The 25,050-nt window shown below is 35.5% G+C and overlaps 1 protein-coding gene across 1 annotated transcript; it reads right to left on the bottom strand.

Annotated features, from left to right (window-relative positions):
* Nucleotides 1-236: 236 nt before the first annotated feature.
* ERLEC1 (endoplasmic reticulum lectin 1) lies at nt 237-25,034 on the bottom strand. Its single transcript, XM_027555272.1, has 14 exons — nt 24,707-25,034; nt 18,665-18,769; nt 17,159-17,239; nt 16,598-16,675; nt 16,400-16,463; nt 15,556-15,590; nt 13,293-13,516; nt 13,073-13,202; nt 7,873-8,034; nt 7,187-7,246; nt 4,240-4,364; nt 2,450-2,527; nt 2,080-2,155; nt 237-1,141 (listed from the first exon to the last, which is right to left on the bottom strand). The coding sequence occupies exons 1-14, from the start codon at nt 24,866-24,868 to the stop codon at nt 1,070-1,072; spliced, it is 1,452 nt and encodes a 483-aa protein (XP_027411073.1). The 5' UTR covers nt 24,869-25,034; the 3' UTR covers nt 237-1,069.
* Between the last annotated feature and the right edge of the window lie 16 nt (nt 25,035-25,050).

The raw sequence follows: 25,050 nt of genomic DNA, 5'->3' as shown, positions 1-25,050 counted from the left end.
TGCTGCTTCCTACTATTAAAACGTACAGAAAGCCTTCCAACAGTCAACTGTATTCACCTTATTTCAAACTAAAATATCTTTGACCAGACTGCTGAAAAGGAAGAAAAGTAAAAAATTTTACAGCTGCTTTTCTGTCCTTATTTAGACATGTATGCTCAAAATACGACAGGATGATGTGTGAAACAGAGTAATGGAGAAAATAAAGAAACTGAATAACCTGCCATTGACTACATGACAACACTGCTTGTGGACAGTTTATTCACTTTAAAATAGATACTGTGATATAAAGTTGTCCAGAGCTAAAATCTGTAGTATATAGTAGGCAAGTACAAAGGACAGCCAGCACAGTGTGCTTTGTTAAGATAAATAATTCTGTCAAAAGGTAAGAATGATTTACTGTCTATATCAGGTACATATTTTGGGGGAAAACACACTCATGTCAAGGAGATATGATATAGATAGAAACAGATAAAAGTTCTGAAAGAGAGGCAACCTATTGCAATAAGAGTCTCTTGAAGTTAATGGAGGAAAAGAAAATTTCCACATGAGGCTTCACAGTGTGCCCAGTTTCTGGTTTAATACCTGGCAGAGAGCAGTTGCCAAATAAAAATTTGCTGAAAGGATTTCAGGCACTAGGATTTACATATTTAATAGTCTCTCATTTAAACAACCTATCAATTTCTTTCTTCATTATCTACTAGCTATATATAATTTACATAATAAATCTATTATTTAAAAACTTTCAATAGGTACAACAATTATATGACATTTCATTAGGATGAACTCTAAATTGCTTGGACAAGATTTATTTTGGAATCACATTATCCAAGCAAAGAAAGACACACAATCAGTTCCTAAGACACAACAAAAATGAAAAAGGTGAGACAAATGTCTGCCTTAGAAGTTTATCAATAACCTCTTATATACACATATATATTCACAAAGTGGTTGAGAGTCCTTTTATACAATCTTTTATATGAGGTCCATGACTGAGAGCTCTGTAACAGGACAATGGTCAGACAATCATCGTGACTTCCAATGGTTTTTTCCCCCTGAACTTTGTTATCCTTTAGTTGGGGAGAGAAAGAAGTCCATTTTCATCTGCTGTATCTAAGATTTTACAGATCACTGGAGATTCAACCTAAAGAACAACGAAAATAAAACCATTTTAAAGTTGCTAAGCTGAATACTTTATTCAGTATTCTGCTGAATGAATACGTATAAATTTGGTAAATGTATATGAGTCCTTCTTTTGGATAAGTCATCCAATGTTATTTCTACAAAGTGAATTTTTTAGAAAACAATTTTAGTCATCCATATAAAATGCTAGATAGGTAAGTAGTTATTTTTAAGTAAAAGATGTAAGAAAGAAAAGGAGTAAAGGGCAAGAATAAGAGAGAAATACATTGCTAGGTCTTACATAACAAAATGTAGAAGAATATGGCAAAATAATCAGTTGCACCATTCAAGAAAAGGGTAAAGAAAAATGGCCAAAGATGGGCCAGGTGTTAAAATCATCAGATTTAAGACAATGATAATAAATATAATGGAGGAAATTAGAGGAAATAAGTGGAAAACATAGAAAACATGTGTGAATAAGATGGGGGATTTTAACAGAGAAAATAAAACCATAAAAAAAAAAAACTGAAGAGGAATGTTAGAAATGAAAAATATAGCAGGGATAAATTCATTCAGAGGTGGACAGGACACAGCAGAGGAAAGAGTCAATAAACTTGGAGATAATTCAATAGAAATGATGTGACCCAAACTGACACAAGAAAAAGGTAAGAATAAGATAAAAGAAGATTTGGGGACAACTTGAAATTAGCATATTTTAATCACAGCCCCAGAAATAGATGACGGGCAAAATTTTTCCAAAACTCAGACTCAACACTTAGGAACTTGGCATTTTAAAAAATTTTATAAATTATACCTCAATAAAAAGGATGTCAATTTTTACAGAGGCGATATGAGGGCTATATTAAATTCTGGAGACTACTGAATGTCCTTTCTAGACTTAATGCTAAACATTAAAATGTGGCCCCAAACTGAATTCCTGAATATTAGTTTTCCACTTACCCCAAGGATATACTGACAAGAGTGAGGCTCTAGCATATATACAGTGACAGCATGAGGAGAATCTGATTCTTTACACCTAAAACAGAGAGTACTTTAAGGTATTGCCCAAACCACACAAAAGTATTTTTTTTTCTTTTCAAGGATAAAAATATCTTGTAAGTGGTTCTATACAATTAATAACTGAAATAGCCTAATTTGACAATAACTATTAAAATAATAATTACAATTATGATTTTACTATCTTATAATAAAACTATTTTCTGAAAAATTCATATTATTAATAAATATAATTATATCTTACATAAATGTTTGCCCATAGGACGCAAATTAAAGAGAAAGGCATAAAGCATGATTTGATGGTCTAACTTACTTTAGTTTTACAGTCACCTGTCTTGGTTTGTCAGTAATATCACAAATATCTCCATTTCCATAAAAATGTGACACCATCCTGAGTCAGAAAAACAAACAAGTTTTATTAAACTATAACTTCACTCATTCAGAGTAACTTTAATGGATAGGGTGAGATGGTTAGAGGGCTCAATTTTGCAACTATATTCCTTAAAAATACATATTTTAAGGTTATGTCACAGAGAAAGTTTTTCAGGTTCTATAGAATATCAAATTGAGATACTTCTTACTGATTTAATTAATAAGAATGATCTTATCAATAACTTGCATATTATTTGCTGCTGCTAAGTAACTTCAGTTGTGTCTGACTCTGTGCGACCCCATAGAAGGCAGCCCATCAGGCTCCCCCGTCCCTGGGATTCTCCAGGCAAGAACACTGGAGTGGGTTGCCATTTCCTGCTCCAATGCATGAAAGTGAAAAGTGAAAGTGAAGTCGCTCAGTCGTCTCCGACTCTTAGCATGGACTGCAGCCTACCAGGCTCCTCCATCCATGGGATTTTCCAGGCAAGAGTAATGGAGTGGGGTGCCATTGCCTTCTCCTGCATATTATTTACTTGTATACAAATAGTTAAGGTTAAACTGCTTTTTAAAAAGTTTTCTTTTAAAGTTAAGCACTTCCCCAGCTCTTCTTTTCCCCTACTCTGAATATTGTTTGCTTTGTCAGTTTTCCCTTCTTCCTACCCTCCATTCAGCTGCACTCCTTAAAATAATGTAATGCAGGAGTAAGAAGGTAAAGCCTATGCTAAGCTATAAATTCCAAAGAGCAGGAACTAAACAAAAGTTTAATTTTGTTAGCCTCATACGTCTGTGCTTCAATATTTGTTGCACATGATACCATGAGCTACTTTCACTTGAAAAATATAAACATTTAAAAAATGTTTGAAAAAAAAAAAAAAATGTTTGATCTGTTTAGTATATTAACACTTAGATGAATATCTCTTAACTTTGCTAATTTTGATTTTGATCAGTCCAAGAAGTCAGTACATTCTGAAAACAGATCTCTCAATACCATCTGTGCTAGGAAGGACAAAGTTAACATCTGAGAAGGAAAAAGAATGAATGATTTAAAATTCACTGGGTAATGGACTATAAGCAAAGCTAAAGCTTAGTTATTCTTGGCTAAGAAGAAATGAATTTCCTTCTGCTATAACAAGATATACCTAATGGCCCAAAGAAATGTTGAGGCAGTTTTTCAAAAAAAACATTGTTTAACTACTTTCAATCATTACTGCACAACGGTTAAATAACAAAGGAGAATGCTAGAGTATATTTAAAGAGAATTAAATAACTTAAAGAGGTAAAGATTATACATGAAGGGGTAAAATGCTTTATAACAGGGTTAGACCTAATACCTGGAATTGCAGCAGGGTAACACTAACACCAACATTGTCAAAGGAAGTAGTCAAAGTTCATTGCATGCAATTGCCAGGCACTACACTTTACACCAGTTACCTCATTTAAATGTCATAACAGTTCTCTGAGGCAAATACTACTAGACATGAAAAGTGAGGCTTGCAAAGACTATGTACTTTGCCCAGGGTAGCAGGTGAATCGCCAGTGTTTGAATCCAAGGTATCTGACTTCAGAAACTCCTCTTTAACTATTACGCTGTGTTTCCTCTTAAAAAAAAAACTAACCTAAAAAATGTCCCAGAAAAAAAATAACAAAAAGATTTTACTTTAAATTAACGTTTTCCAATATTCTGAGTTTCAAATATTCTAAGATCCAGAGACAAATAAAGTTAGTATTTACCTGACTGTCTGGGTCCCATCATCTTGAAGGTGATAGGCTCTGGCGGTATTCTTCTTAGCCCATTCAATATGTTCTTCTTGGTTCCATGTCCCCACAACCACAGAGGTTTTCCCATTATCCTTGTCCTAATATATGAAAAAATATTTGTGACAATGAATGTTTGACATCAAGGTGACATTTATGCTGATGGGCTATAAGCTACAGAACTTATCTTCACCTGTACACTGGATATCTATGTTTAGATGTAATAATGTTAGTCAAACTTGATGAGGAGAAATTTGAGCTCATTACTGTTTATTTCTTGTTTCTCTGAATTATGAAACTGGCACTTTCTAGTCAGGTTAAGTCCAGATGTAGTTATTGTGACTCTGTTGCCTTTCACTCTACACTTATCAGTCCTGTCACTTTGCTGGAGATGTTCTTGGCTTCACTCTTCTATTGGTCTATTATTGCCAGCATCTCACCCCTCAACTAAGAGTTTACTCTCTCACACCTAGATACTGTAACTACATACTACTGTGATTCCTACTTCAATCTCTGGCCTCTATCTCTTACTCATTATACAAGTTTCCATATTATTCATTTGATGATGCACCCCATACTGCCCTTTACATGGACTTCTTCCTTTTCTCTCATTTTTCTTTCCTTCCTGTCTTCCTTTTTTCCTTTGTATTTTATGCCAGGGACCATGTTGGGTACTAATATACATCTGATGAGTAGAATTAAAAACCCTTACAGAGGCAAAAAGGCACAGCCACTGTATAGTGGAGCTTACTGCCTAGTGGAAGAGACAGAGCCATTAAACATTCTTTTAGCAACCACACCGTAGATTCCTAGATAGACAGGTATTAGATTGGCATAGTAAACTGTTTAATAAGAGGTTGGATATAGAGATTGTCTGGGTTTGAATTCTGGTTTCACCATTTACTCCCTATGTGATTTTAGGCAAGTTACTAAATCTTTGCTTCAGTTTCCTTATCTTAGAATAACAATACTCATCTCTTATGAGCATTGCATGAGTTAATATGTGTAAAGCACTTAGAATGGTGCCTGGTATACAGTGAATACTATGTTTGTTAGCTACTATTATTTTTCTATACCCCAAAGTTCCTACCAGAGTTCCTCGAAAAGTCCTAGGTTACACTACCTTAGCTAAAGGAAGTTTGATAAAACCTAGTGTTGGCAAGCAGAGAAGGCACTGGCACCCCACTCCAGTACTCCTGCCTGGAAACTCCCATGGACGGAGGAGCCTGCTAGGCTGCAGTTCGTGGGGTCACTAAGAGTTGGACACGACTGAGCGACTTCCCTTTCATTTTCCACTTTCATGCATTGGAGAAGGAAATGGCAACCCACTCCAGTGTTCTTGCCTGGAGAATCCCAGGGACGGGGATTACATGATGGGCTGCCGTCTATGGGGTCGCACAGAGTCGGACACAACTGAAGTGACTTAGCAGCAGCAGTGTTGGCAAGTGTATAGGAAAATAGTCATTAATGAGAATGTAAACGATCCAACCTTTGGAGGCAACTGTTCAGTATGCATCTATTCTGACCCACCAAGTACATTTCTAGATGTGTGTACTATGAGTGTACTTGCAAAAGTTTACAAACGCAACTATTTAAAAATGTTCACTAAGACGCTATCACAGCAGAAACTGGAAACAACTCAAAGATCATCAATAGAGATCTAATTAATACACTGTGTGTATAGGCATAATTCTCTGTACCTGCTGAAATAAATGAAATCAGTTGTTGCTGACATGGAAAGATCTCCAAGATACTAGGTGAAAAGAACAATTGCATTCAGTATATCCCGTCTGTATAAATAAAAAGGTTATATCAAATTTATGTATATGCATTATTTTTTCCCCTTTTGGTTGTTAACTAAGAAAATGTTAACAGCTGTTACTTTTGAAAAATGGGACAATAGTGGAGGAGAATTTTACTTTTCATTCTATTCTATATTGCTGGCATATATTCCTTTAATTAAAAAAAACAAAAAACAACCAGTGGGTATTATCTGGACTGTACTTAGATGGTACTGTATCTTTTTTGTATTAATAAATATTATTAAAAAATACATCTACAGATGTAAAACATCTACAAAGCAGCAAGAATAAGAGGAAAGCATGATGAAATGGGACAGCACAGGTTTAATGGAAGAAAAAAAAGTCCTAGTTTACAGATGCCACATACATTTTTTTAGAATGATTTAAATGTGGAAAGTGAGTTGATCTTTCCTGATATGATCCATCATGGAATTTAAGATCAGCTCAAAACATCTCAGGAGGGCAAATATGGTATTTTCTAATTACCAGTTGTTATTTATTTTGGGGAATAAAGAGCCTTTTAAAACAACCAAATCAATATTTATTAATGCTTGTCTTCAGGGTCTAGTAGTTTACCTTACTAAATGGTAAGCTTTGATTACTTACTAAATGGTAAGCTTTAAGCAGCTTTGATTCAAGTGTGAGAGAATGCTGATTTATGACACTATAAAAGACTAAAGAGCATTTAATCTTAAAACTTAAACTTGGATCATATGGAACCTTCTTTTAGCTGAGAAACTTGCTGTATCTATCCTATTTTACTGAGACTAGTGACAACATTCTATCTTACCATTCACTTTCTTAAATATGAGTTATAAAATGACTAATTTCTTAGCCAAAGCTGAAGAGTTAGTCACAGTACTGTATTATTCTTCCAGACTGACAGTAATGCAAGAATCTGAGTAGTTAACAAACCAAGTTACTTTAAGATGACTGATGTAGTCTTAACTAACAACAAGCTTTCCATTTCCCAAAATTTAGAGATGTTTTGTTGAATATTTCCATATTAAAATCATCTTATATTTAAAAGTAACACCAATCCCACTCCTCTATTTTTCCACAAAAGATTTTTCAAGCTTTAAACCATTTAGTGATAGAATGATATAAAGACTGTGCCATACCTCATGGTATTGATGTACGTGTTTGCCATAGCAGAATTCATATTTCCACCAACCAACACCCTACAGGAAAGGAAACAGATCAAGTTTCAGTACAGAGAAAGGGGTACTGGGGTTTGTCTCAATATTGCCACGTGATAGTAATGGACATATATGTAATAAAAAAAATTGTACCAGCAATAATATGGTTGAAAATCACAACTAAAAATTACTAATAAACTTAAAAAATGGACATACAGAGAATAACTTTCTTGGTAAAATAAAGTAAAATGAAAACTCTACTTATAAGCATATTTTCCACTGATGCTGAGTCAGAGGCAGAATTCCACCTTTGCAGATATTAGCTCAAGTTTTAAATGAGCTAATGTAGGGTCATAACCAAAATACAGGCTATACAATCATTGGTGCCCATTCTAGCAATTAGCCAGAATCACACATGAATTACTTATTTAAATATATATATATTTTTTTATCAAGTAAAAGTCAAGTTTTAGCCTGTGAGTAAAGAGAAATTATAATGACTATGTCTTATAGTGAGATGTAGAGAAATGTCTGCTGGAAAGCTTCCAGAATCCTGTCATTTCTCTACAGACAAAAAATCTTTTTCAGTGCTGCTAATGTCTCTTGATAAATAACATACAAAGTGAAAGCTGTAAGATAAATACTTAAACTGAAGGTTTATTTCTCACCCCGTGAAAGCAATAGGAACCACTAAGGAACTCTTTTATGAGCTGGTCATCTGTCAATTTGGATATGTGGGTTGTTCCAACAGTGAGCATTGGCTGAGAACCAACAGCAATGGGTTTGTGGATTGCTGGAAATCTCTCTTCCTTAGTTGATTGCAAATCTTCCTAAAATTAAACAAACACATATTTATAGGCTTCAGTATGACTTAAATTAACTTTAGAAAATTTGGAAAATAAAAGTTGTCCACTCATTTTTAATGTGCTTTAAGAAAATGAATTTTGCAACACTTAATAGCATAGAGAAAGCTCTGGTCAAGTGTTAGTTCCATCTACCAGTTAGGGGTATGCTGACCATTCTTAACAATACAGGGATAATTTCTACTTCGTATGTTTTGTCTCATTACTCTTCAGTACTTCACTATCTGTTAGATTTTATATTTTGTTTAAAAAAATGTGGTTACTATCTATAAAGAAAGGATAATAAGCAGTCTAATAAAGGGCTAAGTGGGAACGAATATGAATGTTAGTTGTAATTATTCAAATGCAGCAGGACCTGGGTGCTGCCCTGGAGCAAACTGCGGTGTAATAAGGGAAGGGTACAGGGAATAGCAGATTCAGAGACATGGGTGATTCAAACAGACTGATGAAGAACTGAAACATACAGACTTCACAAAGAGAAAACCCTTGCTTAATTCATGAAACATTAATAATCTGTGACTCATGTGAAGGTCTGTTAGGTGTTGTGTGGATGTGCACATGAACCTGAGAAAGCGGTAAGAGCAAAGATGTGTGGTGGTATGAGAGTTAAAACCAAAGACAGAAGCAGGCACTACACGCTGCAAAACTGTGTGATGCCAAGTCTGAACATCAACTTTTAGGTTTTAGACAAAGATATGGTATGATCAGATTTTTAAGTAATTACTTTTGCAGTCACAGGGAAGAAGGGATAGTAACAAATCTGGAGGTGGAGAGTCAAGTTAGGAGCTCAGAAACCCAGGCCAGAGATGAAGAGACTCAAACGTAAGGGAGTGACAAGCGGGGTGGAGAGAAGAGGACAGTTATGAAAGAAGTCAATGATTTAGAAGCTGGACGTTATCTGGGTGCTGACAGTGAGCAGAAGGGAAATGAATCTAGACCACAACTGAAGGAATGAGTATACCAGTGAACTGAATAAAACAACAATAAAGAAATTAAACAGTAAAATGTATGTAGTTACTGTAGTTGCCATTGGCCAGTTGTAGTTCTTTTCTTGTTTTCATCTTGTATAACAGGAGTCACTGGATGGTTATGTTGGAAACCAACGAGCTTATCCTCTCTCTTCTTCAATGTTAAGAACAAAGACTGCCAAGATGCCTTCTTGTTTTTTTTTAAAAAAACCTTGACTTTTACATGGCTCTTTCTACATTTATAGAATGTAGGCTCCTTCCACATTCAGAGCCTATACTATGCTCCTAGCACTATTTTAAATGCTGAATATTAAAAATGAAGGAGACATAGTTACTACTCATAAGAAGATAAGGTCTAATAGAGTAAAGCAATTACTTAGAATACATGAGACCTATAGTAAGGTCAGTGAAGAAAAGAATACTGCACAGTGAAACCTGTAGCTGAGAAAAGGGGAAGAGGTAAGAAGAAACATGACCATTTATTATTGTTTCTTTAGGACAGAACATCTACTTTCATTTTAAGGAAAATTACCCCAATAAAAGCAAGATGATAGTAGTTTCTGAATCAGGGTTTGGAAATTCAGAAAATAGATTCTTAATAAATCCAGTCATTTCCAAATTAATGTGGTATAATAACATAGGGCTTCCCCTGTGGCTCAGTGGTAACGAATCTGCTTGCCAATGCAGGAGAGGTGGGTTTGATCCCTGGATTGGGAAGATTCTCCAGAGAAGGAAATGGCAACCCACTCCAGCATTCTTGCCTGGGAAATCCCATGGACAGAGGAGCCTCACAGGCTATAGCCCAAGGGGTCACAAAGAATCAGATACAACAATTGGAGAGCCAAATATATATTTTGTTTAAAAAAAATTCTTTATGGTAAAGCTTAGTTCATACTTGAAAGGCAAACCATATGCCAAATATTTAAAAAAAAAGTTATATGTAATAAATTGAATTTCTAAAAAAAATTATTCTGAAATAAAGATGACCAGTTCTAAGTAATTACTCACAGTATTACCTAAGATTTCATAGACAACATGTACTATCAAGATGCTAGGTATTTTGAAAACATTATAGCTATCATCTATAGCTTTAAAAATTGTTTTCTCAACTTGTGGATTTAACTCATAAAAGAAAAATAAACTGGCACTTCTTCCTTGAAGAATAATTAAAGTTGGGTTTGTGAAGAATTTTGATGGGACTGACTTTTTTAAGTACTCGTTAGTACTGAAATCATTATCAAGAAGAAGATGAGAAAATAATTCCATTTCCAATCTTTCAATACAGCACTTCAAATCAAATGTAGATTACGGTTAAGATAATGTTTCCTCCTTATCATAATAGCAGAGTTCACAACATCCACAAAGAGTCTGGCAATATTTTCACAATAAGTATTCAAGAGGAAGGGGCGATAAAGGCCTTGTTGCTGCTGCTGCTGCTAAGTCGCTTCAGTCGTGTCTGACTCTGTGCGACCCCATAGACAGCAGCCCATCAGGCTCCCTCGTCCCTGGGATTCTCCAGGCAAGAACAAAGGCCTTGTAGTTAAATGTTAATTAACCCACTGTTAAATATTAACAGCACACTAGGTGGCAACCCACTCCAGTACTCTTGCCTGGAAAATCCCATGGATGGAGGGGCCTGGTGGGCTGTAGTCCATGGGGTCGCTAGGAGTCGGACATGACTGAGAGACTTCCCTTTCACTTTTCACTTTGATGAATTAGAGAAGGAAATGGCAACCCACTCCAGTGTTCTTGCCTGGAGAATCCCAGGGACGGTGGAGCCTGGTGGGCTGCCATCTATGGGGTCACACAGAGTCGGACACGACTGAAGTGACTTAGCAGCAGCAGGTATCACACAACAAGCTGGAAACTCCAAGTAATGAAAATTTAAAAAATCTTCCCTCCCTTTTAATGAAGAACCATAGGAAAAACAACCTATTTTAACCATGTAAGTGCTATAATGGAGGGCTGAATAAAATACATGCTCACAGAAGAGGAAAGATGGATCTCATATGCAGGTAATCCATTAGAAATCCTGGTTCATTTGCAAACAAAGTGACACTGAAAGCAGATCTTCATGCTTACCCCTGATGAATTTCTATTAGTTCATCAGGTGTAGGGAGGGAGGGGAGAAGACAACAGAAGAAGAGGGAAAACAGTATATCGACAGGCAAGGAGGTTGGAAGGAATGTGGTACTTTTAGGAAATGCTTAAGTTGTTCAAAATAGCTGGTATCAAAGGAATGGAAATGAGAGATGAGGCTGAAGCCAGATCATGAATGGTCCTCTATTCTTCTTTGATAAAATGATTGTATGAACAACAATTTCATCTTGAGATATCAGTTCAGTCGCTCAGTCGTGTCCGACTCTTTGTGACCCCTGAACCGCAGCATGCCAGGCTTCCCTATCCATCACCAACTGCTGGAGTCTACCCAAACCCATGTCCATTGAGTCAGTAATGCCATCCAACCATCTCATCCTCTGTCGTCCCCTTCTCCTCCTGCCCTCAATCTTTCCCAGCATCAGTGTCTTCTCAAATGAGTCACCTCTTCACATTAGGTGGCCTTCAACATCGTTTCACCTTCAATATCAGTCTTTCCAATGAACACCCAGGACTGATCTCCTTTGGGATGGACTTACAGATCACGTTAAATACCAAACGGTTAAATAAATTATCAAATGTTCATTTCAGACAGAACATTTTATCAGCTGTGTGGGAAGGATTAGAAGGAAGATGTGTGAGATTAGTTTTAGGTCTTAAGAAATGATGAAGTTCTGAACTAAAGACAGGTTTGAAAAGCAGTCAGAGGATAACACTGATAGCATTGAGAGATAAGCAGAATGACTTAGGTTTCTGACTTGGACAACTGGGTAGAGCATACAGCTTTAAAAGGAATGGGGAAGACAAGAAAAGTGTCACTGTGAAAGAGGAAAAAAAGGTAAGTCTGAGATAACTGAAAATGTATACATGTCCAATAGGCAGATGGAAAGGGAAGATGGCATATCAAAAGGGAGAAGCAGTAGAGACAAGTGGTTAAGAGGGACAGATTCTAGAATCAGACTGCTTTGATTGTAATCTCTAACCCATCACTTGTCACTTCCCCTCTGAACCTCAGTTCCCTAACCTGTTAAGCTGGGTAATACTATATCTTATATGCTGTTGTAAGGATTAGATAATAGCTGTAAGGACTCAATTGTTGTTTAGTTGCTAAGTCTGACTCTTGCGACTCCATGTACTGTAGCCCGCCAGGCTTGTCTGTCCATGCGATTTTCCAGGCAAGAATACTGGAGTGGGTAGCCACTCCCTTCTTCAGTAAAGATTCAATACATGTTAATAATTGTGATTGTAATTTGTAGATGTATATTTATAATACACAGGCATGGAAATGGAAGTTGAAAGAATAGTCCTGGATGAGCTTACCTAAGGAGACAATGTACAAAAAGGAGAGAAAGGACCTGTGAACAGAACCAAGGGAACTGTAACATTTTAAGAAGCAGGAATTAGAGAAAGAGCTAGTACACAGAAGAGAACCAGTGAGATAATGAACTGAAGCAAAGAAAGGAGAAAAAGTTCAAGCTTCAAATGTTCAGCTAAGATCAAGTTATGCACATGTCCAGCAAATTTAGAACCAAAGACAGCTGTTGATCTTAGTAAGAACCATTTAAGGAGAATGACAGAATGATGGTTTGATAAATAGCAATGAGTTGAAGAATAAATAAAGTATTAGGAGATGGGTTGTAGTCTATTTTTTTCAAGACGCTTAGCTGGGAAGTTCGGTTAACTAGCTGAAAAATTTAACTGAAATGAACAGGATGCCAAACTTTAAAATATTATGGAATCATGAGTGTAAGAAAATGCTAAAATAGTCTGGGAAGTACTAGAATAAGGAAAATTAAAATCAAGAGAATTGGAATTGACAATTTTGAGTCAGGAAAATAAATTACTATTACCATACTACAGAAAATCATTAAAATACTGATACATGCTATGATTTTTGGAAATGGAAGCACTGGGAAAATACTGTTCGATAGTTCTCATACCTCTTTGTTTCTCCTAAAAGGCACCCTTAGTATTTCTTCCTGTTGTTCCAACTGTCTCAGGGTGAGGGGTTTAAACGGCGATCCTGGTAGTGACTGGCAAAATATGTCATTCACGGGAGATGCTCTGAATCTGTTCAGTGAAAACAAAGTGTTAAAGCTAAGGATACAACATTTTAAATCGTGTGCATTTCATGTTTAAAATATTAAATCCACATCCTACCTATATTTAGGATGATTGCACAAGAGTGGTGTCAAAATGACAACTTCATATTCACAAGTTGTAACTTCAGCTACTGAAAGAATTTCATGCTTAGATTCAGGATGACATATGTACATCACAGTACTTGATCTGGGCCGGTTCTGTTTCAAACTACAAGGTGTACCATTTCCCATTCCCACTGGATAGTAGGGTGTCATCTGACCTTCGATATTTTTAGTGGGAATCTTAAAAAAAGAGTATAAGACAGACTTTTCATTAGAAATAGAGGTGGGGTGAGGATGGGAGAAGCACTTATTCTGAAAGGAAGAAAACTACATTTTATTTATAAACTAACATTTATTTACTATAATGGTAACACTTCTGTATTTTCTATAAGCTCTCCTAATGTTCTTTTGGTTCATATTCTTACTTAATATATACATATTTTCAGAGCTAATACAGCATAAAAGGAAATTTTCACTTGGTGCTAAAATTAAGATGTACATTTATATAAAGGATTACAAAGACATAATTAATATGAATTATCTTCAATAGTTACAAAGAAAGAGACCAGGATAAAATGCAGAAACTTCCTATACTGGGCTGGTCAAAGCTTTCTTCACTAAACCCTCAGTGGATGCCTGTGTTAGAATTTAGATTCTAGAAGTCTGAAGTTTGATTTGTCAAAAAGTGGGGCTACACAGTTAATACTATCTTCTAAAACAGATATCTAAGTATTACACTGATTCATCAGTCTGGTTACTTTTCTTTCCTGTTATTAACAGACACACTTCTCAGCATATAAACTCTTAAGTAAATCTATTCAAGGCCAACAAAAGACAAATGAAGACATTTTTACGGAATGGGAGAATAAAGGAGATCATCTCAGAAGACAAGGATTATTAAGGAGTTAGCTCCCACACTTTTATTAACAAACACAAGAAAAATTACATGGACGGGCTTTAAAAAGATGTTGTTAATAGCATCTCCAAGCAAGCTCTTTGGAGGCAGGGAGCTTATCTTGTATCACTTTGGTACCCTGTCAGTGCTATATCCAAAACAGGCAATAAACAAAAGATTCTAGAGAAAAATATTTTGAGGTTTCTTGTATGCTGTTTTCATGCTAATGTCTGGAATTAGAAAATCCTGGGTTCAAATCCCAGCTCTGAATTCACCAGCCTTATGCCTTTGACCCAATTTCAGTTCTTGTCATTTGTAAAACCAGAATAATAATATATACTCAAAGGCTATAGGGAGAATTGAGCATTACTCTTGGTTATATGTCTTGCACAGCATCTGGCTTATAAACCAGGGCTCAAAAATGTGAGTTTTCTTCCCTTACCCTTTTCTTCCTCTTCCTTTATCATTTCACACTTTGAATTTCATCTTGCTATCCTCCAGAGCCAAAATATTTTGAGATAAATATTTTCTCTCAAAGGTAGTCTGTAAAATTAAAACCTTTTAAAATAGCAATGCTATGTGTGTCTATGCACAGCTAATCAGTTCCTCCAAAGCCACCTTTTTAAATTACAGGCACCCCTTTTAAGTAATTTCTAAGACTTTTTGCCATTTTACTTTACTTCTAATAAAAGTATCATTATGATATGAAACCATTTGTAGGAATATTCTCCAACAGTAAGTTATTTAACTTTATGGAAATTTTAAGGATTCAGAAATCATTCCTTAAACCACAAGAGCACTTAAAATTGTAACTAGTCACCCTAAGGAATAGTTCTTTTTTAAACAACCCTACTTTTCAGTCATCAATTATGCATTCAGATTCAATAAACATTCATGAAAGGCCTGTATTATATCTAGCATTCTACTTTGCACTGCAGAATAAAGAGATAAAAGACAGTCCCTGCTTTTAAGAGGCTTGCAGTCTGGTCGCTTGTTATTTACACATACAGTTTATCTGTTTTACCCACAAGAGATAGGGTTCAAACAAAAGAAAAAAAATGTAAAAGCTCCTATTATCATTGCTTGCAATGTTAAATAGAGGGGAAGAACCACCGCTAAGCACAGAAGTGATATAATGCTATTACAGAAACTTTCCCAGACACATCTTTGATAAATTCATTTATTTTTGTACGATCTTAAAAGTAAATAAAAGCAATATAGGATAGCTTTTGCAGAAAAACCTAACAGATTGCAAATTTTCTTTTACCAAATCCTTTGAGGTATTTGATAGACAGTTAAAGAACACCTGGCTATATTTTGTCAATTAAGTTACATAAATTTGTGTTTAGCTGTTCAGAGTAAAAAATCACCAATTATCACTTGCCTCTTTCGATTTTTCCTCTTCTTTTGCTTCTTGTTCTGTGGATTAATACAAAAGCAAGTATAAATAATGAGTGATAACTTATATACAAGACATAAAATGACTAAGTCTTCAATTTGTAACCTTAAACTTCTTTCTAAAGAAGACTCAAAGCATACATATAATTTTTATCTTACTACTTTAAGCTAATTTTCTTGAAATGGTTTCTTTTGAAAAGAACAGTCATTTAATCATTTTATCTTTATCTAGGAAATAGTCTATTTGAGGCATAAAAACTGGTCACAAGTTTTCTTCTAAAATGTTTTTATCTCAGTGAAAGGTTTATTCTTAAAAGAGTTGGCCAATGTGAATAACAGAGATTAATAAAAACATTTCATAATTTGAGGGATATATCTACATGTTTATTTCCATATATAAAGACTTTGCTTAAACCAAGCAAATAAATAAACTATATAAATATAACACTGACATGTATATCTCACCAGATTTAAAAATTAACAGGTAGAAAAAAAGCAACAATGTTTGTTAAAGCAAAAAATAATGGAAAGATCTCTTTGAAAAGGTTTTCTAAGGCATTGTTTAGAAATTTATTTAAGTGTTTTACAATTCATAAAGTCTCCAACAAGATCTTTTTTTTTTTTAATCGATTGGCTGCATCATGCGGCATGTGGTAATTCAAGTTTCCTGACCAGGGAGTGAACCTGTGCCCCCTGCACTGTAAGCGTGGCGTCTGTAACCACTAGACCATCAGAGAAGTCCTTCCCACAAGATCTTTTAAATTTCAATTTGAATATATACTTTAAACCAAATACTAACATTATTACTAAATCACTCTGTAGAAACAAACCTTTTTCGGATAGAAGGTTCTTAGCCAACATATTTCCAAGGTAGTACTCGTGAATATTTATTTTCTGTATTAAAAAAAAAATAATGTAATAAGTATTTTGCAAATACATTTTTAAAGAACACAAATTAAAAAAAAATCTCATTATTACAGTTTTCATTTTATAATGTTCCATATTTTATAGTTTGAAGAAAAAAATACCTGACCACTTTCTTTCTCTTCATGGTACTGCCGAACGTGTTTTCCGTGACATACTTCATAAGTCCAGTAAGACTCAATCTAAGAGGGATGGATGTATACAAAAGCCACATAACTCAACTGAATTACTTTTTGATATTTTAAGCAACTGAGTAGATTTCTCCCAAGATTTAGAATAAACTTTCATTAAATGAAAGTTATTACTATGCCTCAGAAAATATGAAATTTCTGAAGCCTATTCACTGTTTTCACTAATTAGATAAATGTAAAAATTCTGTGAAGCAAATAGTTCTACACCTGGGGTCTGTAATAAACACCCAGCCAAGGGACCATTTTCCACACAGCCTAAAAGATAACAATGAGCACTTTTTATTAAAATTGTATACAAGGAAACTTTCTTTTGATCTGAAAAACATTCAAAGCAGTTTGGTAAGTGACATATTTGATAAGTGATATTACTGGGTGTTTGCCGCATATACAATACTATACAGGAATTTAAACTTTCAAGGGTTTATTGGCTGCTGGAAAATTTATTTTCTAATTAAGTGAACATAAAATACATACTCTGTAGGAGCAACTGCTTTGTTTAAATAGGGGCTCCAACAGCTCTCTTGGATTCGGGCCTTTATAATCCTTTTCTTCTTCCTATGAAAGAATTAAGAGTTTAATATCGTTATTCGGGAGCTTTCTTCAACTCTGCTGTTTAGCTATTAACTCATTGGTCAAGTCACAAATGCTTGGAAATAAAAGGGGAAAAAGTCAAAAGATTTAATAAGATCCTATGGTATGCCATTTCTTTCAAAAGAATTGAAATATATGCAGCAACATGGACGGACCTAGAGACTTCTATATTGAGTGAAGTCACACGGAGAAAGGTAACTATCATATGGTATTGCTTATATGTGGAATCTAAAAAAATGGTACAAATGAACTTATTTACCAAAAAGAGAGTCACACATGTAGAAAACAAACTTATGGCTACCAGGGGGGAAGGGCGGGGGGAGGGAGATAAACTAGGGGATCAAAGTTGACAGAAACAAACTATTATATATAAAATAGATAACTGTTAATAGTAAGAACCTACTGTATAGCACAGAGAACTCTACTCAATACTCTGTAATGGACTACATGGGAAAACAATCTAAAAAAGAATGTATATATGTAATGTGTAACTGATTCACTTTGCTATATACCTGAAACTAACACAACACTGTAAACCAACTATACTCCAATTGAAAAAAAAAGAACTGAAGTATAAAACACAGAGCCATAGAAAAATCTTCAATTCTTCCTTTTCTTAGAAAAAGGTTTCTGAGTATCAGTTTCCTGAACAATTCTTATACACCTACTTGAGAATTTCTAGCTATAAAAGCCTTGAATAGTTGCATCTTACATAATACACTGGAAAGTTTTAAGATACTTCTCAGTTTTCCAATTTTACATTTCATACTCGAATGCCATAAATATGTGTATAATTGTGTATGTGTATATTTGTGTCTTAAGGTTTAAAACAAAACGAAATAGATAGCTGTCTTTCACAGATCTTAAATCTGAACAAAACTTCTTAAGAAAGCACTCAATGAGTTTAATACTTCCATTTTAGAGATTATGAAAATATTCTGTAATTAGCTCAAAAAATTGATTGAGTGGAGGAATTGAGTTTCAAATTTGTTCAGGTTCCACAGCTAACTATAGCCTATACCTCAGCCTCCTGGCTCCTAGGCTGGTGTCCTTTCCATTTTACCATGCTGCCTCTGTTTCATCTTGAAAGAAGTCATTGCCTTAAAGGATGGATAAGAGGCAGTTAGCGCATTTTAGGAGGAAGAAACGGGCAAGAGCTAAGGTAATGAGAAAGTACAAGGTACCTACAGATTTATTTACTAGCAGTTCTTTATAAAAAATGCCACACATACATAATCTAAGAATTCAGGAATAATGTGATTACTATTTTTATGGTAAGACAGCATTACTGAGAAACCTGTCGCTCAATTTTATTTTAAAGTATGCAGTTGCAATGTTTTAAATAAATGTTTGGTAACAGGAATTATCAATGTATTTACAAAAACTTACCTCGTCCCCACTTGCCACAAGGGGAAGAATGCATTTATATTTTTCTTTATGTGTAGTTGTCATGATGACATAATTATCTTCTTTATACAAAACTCCAGTTGTAGGCTAGAAATAGAACAAAAAATGTACATTATTTTCTCTGATTAAACTAAACTATAATTTATCATTTCAACAGAGGATTTTCAAACCTATTTACTTCCAAAGGCAGGAAAAAAGTCTACATGTTTTTTAATGATAAAATGAAGACAACAGACTTTTTCTTGGTGTTACAATGTAACAGAAAAAAAAGGAACAAAAATATAGTGTGGAGTATAAAGGAAAAAAGTAGTAATGCAACAAACTGAAGTTATAATATGGATTAAAAAGTATTTAGAGGCAGTGAATGTACATGGATACACCATCACTGAATACTTATTACCACCTATACATGAGAGTCTACAGCAACTTACAAACATACTCCCAATTCTTTTTGATGGGACATCTGAACCTAAGATAGTACAGTAATTTTCATATTTGGGTAACATATGGATAAATTACTATGAATCCTCTGTGCTAATTTAACTTTTTTAGTATGTATAAGGGTCAGCAAATTTTTCCTGTAAAGGGCCAGATAGTAAATATTTTAGGCTTTGTGGGTCATATGATCTCTATTGCAACTACAATGGCACCCCACTCCAGTACTCTTGCCTGGAAAATCCCATGGACGGAGGAGCCTGGTAGGCTGCAGTCCATGGGGTCACTGGAGTCGGACATGACTGAGCGACTTCACTTTCACTTTTCACTTTCCTGCATTGGAGAAGGGAATGGCAACCCACTCCAGTGTTCTTGTCTGGAGAATCCCAGGGACGGGGGAGCCTGGTGGGCTGCCGTCTATGGGGGCACACAGAGTCGGACACGACTGAAGTGACTTAGCAGCAGCAGCAGCATGCCATTGTAGGAAATAAGTACACAGGCATTATTGTGTAAATGAATAAGCATGGATGTTCTGAGAAAAAAACAAACAAACCAAAAAACCTTATAGAAATCAAGTTTGGAGTGGGCCAGCCTAAAGGTGTAGTTTTCTGACTCATGGTATATATCAACAAGACTATCGTTAAAGTGTTCTACAGTATAAAACCAAACAAATTCACAAATCAAAAAGAACCAACGCAATTCAAATGAACATTTCAATTACTGTAACTGGTATCATTTTACAAAAAAGAAATCTCTGCTTTGTGACAGAAAATATGTCACTAACTACTAAGGCAGATGGAGAAGGAAATGGCAACCTACTCCAGTATTCTTGCCTGGAGAATTCCATGGACAGAGGAGCCTGGCGGGCTACAGTCCATGGGGTCGCCAGAGTCGGACACAACTTAGTGACTAAACCACCACCACCACCAAGACAGACGTTTTCAAAGTCTATGAGCAGTATTCTGTGGCAGTTCAGTTCTCTCTTTTCTCTTCTGACAGTAGATAAAATCACTAAACTATTTGGCAATCCCTAGTAATGAAAGAATCACTCTTATTACAGACCTCTATTCTTTCTTCAATTTAACAAAACAACTCTTAACTATAATAAAACCAGTAGTACTTGAAACTTTAAGTACTTGAAACCTTAAACACAAATAGAAATCAGGGCCATGTTTTCCCAAGATAATAAAGCAAAACAAAAAACAGCAGTAAATACTGACTGTATGAGCTGTATGATAGTACCATTTGAGCCCTTTACATTATTATCTCATCAATGCTCAAAACAAGCATTGTACCCATTTCACTGAAAAGGAAACTGAAGCCCAGGGCTTAAATAATTTGTCCAAGGTAACATAGTTAGTAAACAGCACAGCCCAGAGAAGAAACCTAGCAGACTGGTTCCATATTCTGTGTGCTCTTAACTGTTTTAACATATTTGAATCAGCTTTGGTTAACATTTTCTTAGATTACTATACAGCGTGTGCTTGCATATTAAGTCGCTTCAGTCATGTCCTGGACTATAACCAAGGATCCTTATTTAAAAGAACATTACAAGTGAAGACAGGAATCAAAGAGATTTGAAAGTGAGAGTTGCAAAGCCAAATTTATGATAAAGGGATCCTTAGAAACATTTATTCAGTTTAGCCAACAAACTGCTGTTAAGACATAACATTTCTATCTTTTGGTATTTTTCAGATATAGTCAGAACATATGATGGTGCGTTGTGCAAAGAATGACTCACATTCATTTAGCTAGCAATAGATGGCTTAAAGTTTTGTCAAATCATTCCTGTACTGCAGTGAAGGTGGACGGTAGCATATGTCTTAAATGCATTCCTCTCTATTTGTGAAGTACCTGCAATCTAGTGTTCAGAACTGGATTAAATAGCAATACTGACTCATTTACTAAAACGTTCAGAACAGTGCTAACAATGGAAAAAGAAACTGCTTGTTTGGAACCACAGCAAAGAAAGACAATTCTTTCTTTGTAATTAAAACTATAATCTTGTGTTTTATGTCTATATGATGAAATTTATTCCTTGTTTTTAAGGTTTAGGTAAAAGGTAACAGAAATAGAAACCATCTCTATTCTTATTTGAAGATTTGTTGTTGCTGCAAAGATTTATTTTTCATTAGTTTAGGAAAGGCTGCTGCTGCTAAGTGGTGTCAGTCGTGTCCGACTCTGTGTGACCCCATAGACGGCAGCCCACCAGGCTCCTCTGTCCCTGGGATTCTCCAGGCAAGAGTACTGGAGTGGGCTGCCATTGCCTTCTCCATAGGAAAGGCTATTTTCCTCTTCAATAGAACAAACCAAATAACATTTCTTCTATCTGAAAACTCTTTGCTGAAATAGTGTATCATTTATTGGGATCACAAAGTAAACATTTTAAACAAATTTTACCCGACTTTTTTTTTTTTATTTCCTTCACTTCTAATTACAAAGAAGTTTTAATAATGGACTTTTTAATAATGGAAATTAGAGGAGAAAAGCTAACTTTTGACTTTTAACTTAAAAAAATTTCTGATCAACTAAAATGCTTCCTTTTGATTTTGTAAAATAGGTTTTTACTTAAAAAATGAATTCTGAATGCACATAATCACAGACAGTGTTTAAAAAAACTTGTTTTATATAACTTGACACCTTAAAGTATTTCCAGTGTAAGAGGCAATATTAGCGATATGATAAAAATCAGATTTTAATATAATGAGACTAATCAAGGAGGGGTGTAGTCTTCAAGATTAAGGAACTTGAAAAGTATCTTGGCAAGTGTGAAATTTCTAATGCTTGACACAAGTCTGGAGGAATTAAGACAGAGGATGAGAAAGAAAGCTATCCTGGAGAATCTGTAAAATAAACTCAATGGTACAACTTGTTAAGATACAGGACATGATTCAAACCATGGAGACGGTCACCATTTCCCCCAAAGGTAGCATTTGTTTTCAAATGGGAATACATTTCTGTATTAGCAAAAGAAGTTGAAAGAAAATTAGACTTATTTTGCAGTTTTCCTTTGGAGATGTTCATGAATTCTGTGTGAAGTAATGAATAATTGAACGTTTTAAAGACAGAGAGATGATGTTTCAGAAGGAAAATACACACAAAACCAAAACTGACTGCTAAAAACCAGTAAAGAAAGAATATCATAATCATGAATTATTGGAAACATTAAAAAATGTATATATTTTTGGCATTTGATAATTTTTCTAAGTAAATTTGAAAGATGATGTATCATTTTGATATATCTGAATGGCAAGAGAATATAAAGCACAGAAGAGTTTTAAAGATTAAAAAACCTGAGATCTTTTAATCCAATCCCTCTCAATTTCAGGTGGTAGAGAGAGAAAGGATCTTTATCCTAGTTCATTCAGCTGCTCAGTTACACACAAATGTCCATCCAACTGGCCTATAAAACAAAATGACGGTGCCAGGTGTGGAGGGCTGTAGTTTCAATTACACAAAGTAGGGAAGTGAAGCCTTGAGATTAAGAAAATATTAAAAGAAATCAGATCAATGATAATGGTTCTTGAGGCTTATTTTTGCGGGAGGGCCATAGGCCTTTTGCTAAGGCATAGGAAAATGTCTTTAGTTTTTTCCCAAAATAACTCAAACTTAAAAAAAAAAGGAAAAAAATTCTTCCCAAATTTTCAAACAAGCCCATCTTAGATTATGCTTTATTGTCAAATAAAAATAATTAAAAACGAAATTTCAAAATAAAATTGTTAAGATATAGGAAAGGTTGGTCCACCGTACATTTAGATCCTTTTCCATAACCTTTTGCAGCCAGCAAACAACAGTGCCAGAAAGAAAACGCAACGGTTTGGTAATAACTTCTAAAAAGGCTAGTTTTAGTCACCTGCATATAGGTCAGTAACTTTTTAGGGCCATATATTAGCATGCCTTTTTTAATTAAAAAAAAAAAAAAAAAACCACATTGATGTAGAGTAAAAAATTTTAATGACCACATTCTTTAAACATTTGCCGAGTTCATGCCTAGTGTGCTCTTCAGAAATAATCAGAGGTTGGACTAAAATATTCTCATCTCCAAGTTGTAGCTGACTTATAACAAACTTTTATATAAACATTTTAATATATTAGTATTTTCTGAATAAGAAACCTACTGTATAGAACTGGGAACTCTCTTTAATGCTCTGTAATGACCTATAGTGGAACAGAATCTAAAAAAGAGTGGGTATATGTATATAGCGTATATGTGTAACTGATTCAGTTTGTTGTACAGCAGAAACTAACACAACACTGTAAATCAACTATACTTTAATAAAAATTAATTAAAAATATCTTCTGGCATTAATGCAAAGACAAATTGGCTTCCCAGAGAAATATCTACTTAAATTTAAGAATCACTGAACTATCAAGAATGGAAGAACTGAAAACAAACCAGGTGTGAAATATTAGCTAAAACCAACACCAGCAAATAGAAATCTGGGTTGTGGAAATGACGACATCCCTTATCCTGGGACATTCTGTGCTGTCATGATAGTATCACATATTCATGTTTTATATATATGTAACAGAACATATACTAACAGAATATATATATATTGATATAGTATATATCAATATATATATAGTATATATCAATATATATATTGATATAGTATATCAATATATATATAGTATATATCAATATATATATTGATATAGTAACAGAACAATATACTAAAATAGTCTTCCAAGTAGAACGACTGCAGATAATTGGAATAAGAATTAAAAAAAAAAAAAACTTTTCAGGGGCAGGTGGGCTGTTACATTTTCCCTGATTTCCATTTTAAATAAATGAATTAATTACCATACGGTAAGTATCACAAGAACCTATTTATTACTGGCCGACAATGGATAGGAAGACTTCTCGGAAGTCCACTTCCCAAAGGAAGGACTGCAAATATTCATTACTTCGAGGTTATAAATACGTTTTTCAATGTAGGAAAACTGACCATAAAATCTCATGTTCTGGAGTCTTAAGTAACAGTTATAATACATCAAAACTGTAAAGGACATTCTGCATAAGTGTCGTTAACATCTCACCGGTCAAACAGCCCTCTCTGAGAGACAACTTTGAAGGGAAAAGAGCTGTGCGGTATATGTATACTATGCATATACGACAGAGAAAAAACGAGTATGAGAAAGGGAACTCATACCCACAGTACAACTGATTGTGTAGGAAGGGTGTGTGTAATACTCCTTGAAGGAGAGAAGGCTGCTGGTGGAGGAAGAGCTGCAGGTGACTTGCCAGAGAGAAAACAGATGCGCCTGACGTGGTTCTAGAAAAGCTGCTTCCACAGGGGGGGAGTGTTGGTAAACTGGAGAGACAGATTTCTTTAAAAGGGAGAACAGGTGACCGCTGGATCCTGAATGTGTAGGCATGGAGGCACATCCACACTACGTGTTTGCTAAGCACTTGCTGTATGAATGAACGAACGCGGGATTACTGAAGCTTTGGACTAGGAATGAAGCATGCGCCTGCAGAGGAGGTTCTAGGGGAAAAAAGCGTAGAATACCGAGAGAAGGGGCCGAACTCTTTTAAGTGCCAGGAAGAAGAGAGATGGCTACCGGGTTCGCAAGGGCACTGACCAGAGAGAACTCGGTGCCGGGCCAGTTGACTCGGAAAGGTATGTCATCGCTGAGCTGGGGTAGCGCTCGGCCGCCTCCGGACGCCTCCAGGAGACCGCAGAGGACCAATAACACCGGCCCGCCTGGGACCAGACTCCGCGCGCCGCCGCCTCCTTCCTCCATCCTCCGCCGCCGAGTTCTCCAGCCGCCGCCACAACCTCCTCGGCCCACAGAGGAGAGGAGGGGGAGGAGGAGGAGGCGGCGGCGGGACTACCAAGCGTCCAGGCAGCCCGGGGCCCAACCGCCGCCACGTCTCCTTCCGGAGAGCCCGGCAACGCCGCCCCCGCCCCCTTGGGCTTCCCACC

This window comes from Bos indicus x Bos taurus, chromosome 11 (assembly GCF_003369695.1).
Source record: "Bos indicus x Bos taurus breed Angus x Brahman F1 hybrid chromosome 11, Bos_hybrid_MaternalHap_v2.0, whole genome shotgun sequence".
In the NCBI taxonomy this organism is placed as follows: domain Eukaryota; kingdom Metazoa; phylum Chordata; class Mammalia; order Artiodactyla; family Bovidae; genus Bos; species Bos indicus x Bos taurus.
The sequence above is the reverse complement of the archived record's forward strand: the minus strand, read 5'-3'. Positions and strand labels throughout refer to the sequence as shown.

Coding starts and splice junctions, on each gene's coding strand:
- ERLEC1 (XM_027555272.1), bottom strand. CDS start 24,868: ATGGAGGAAGGAGGCGGCGGCGCGCGGAGTCTGGTCCCAGGCGGGCCG. Junction 15,591..16,399: donor GAACCTTCTATCCGAAAAAG/GTTTGTTTCTAC, acceptor ATTAATCCACAG/AACAAGAAGCAAAAGAAGAG. Junction 13,203..13,292: donor TGCAATCATCCTAAATATAG/GTAGGATGTGGA, acceptor TTCACTGAACAG/ATTCAGAGCATCTCCCGTGA.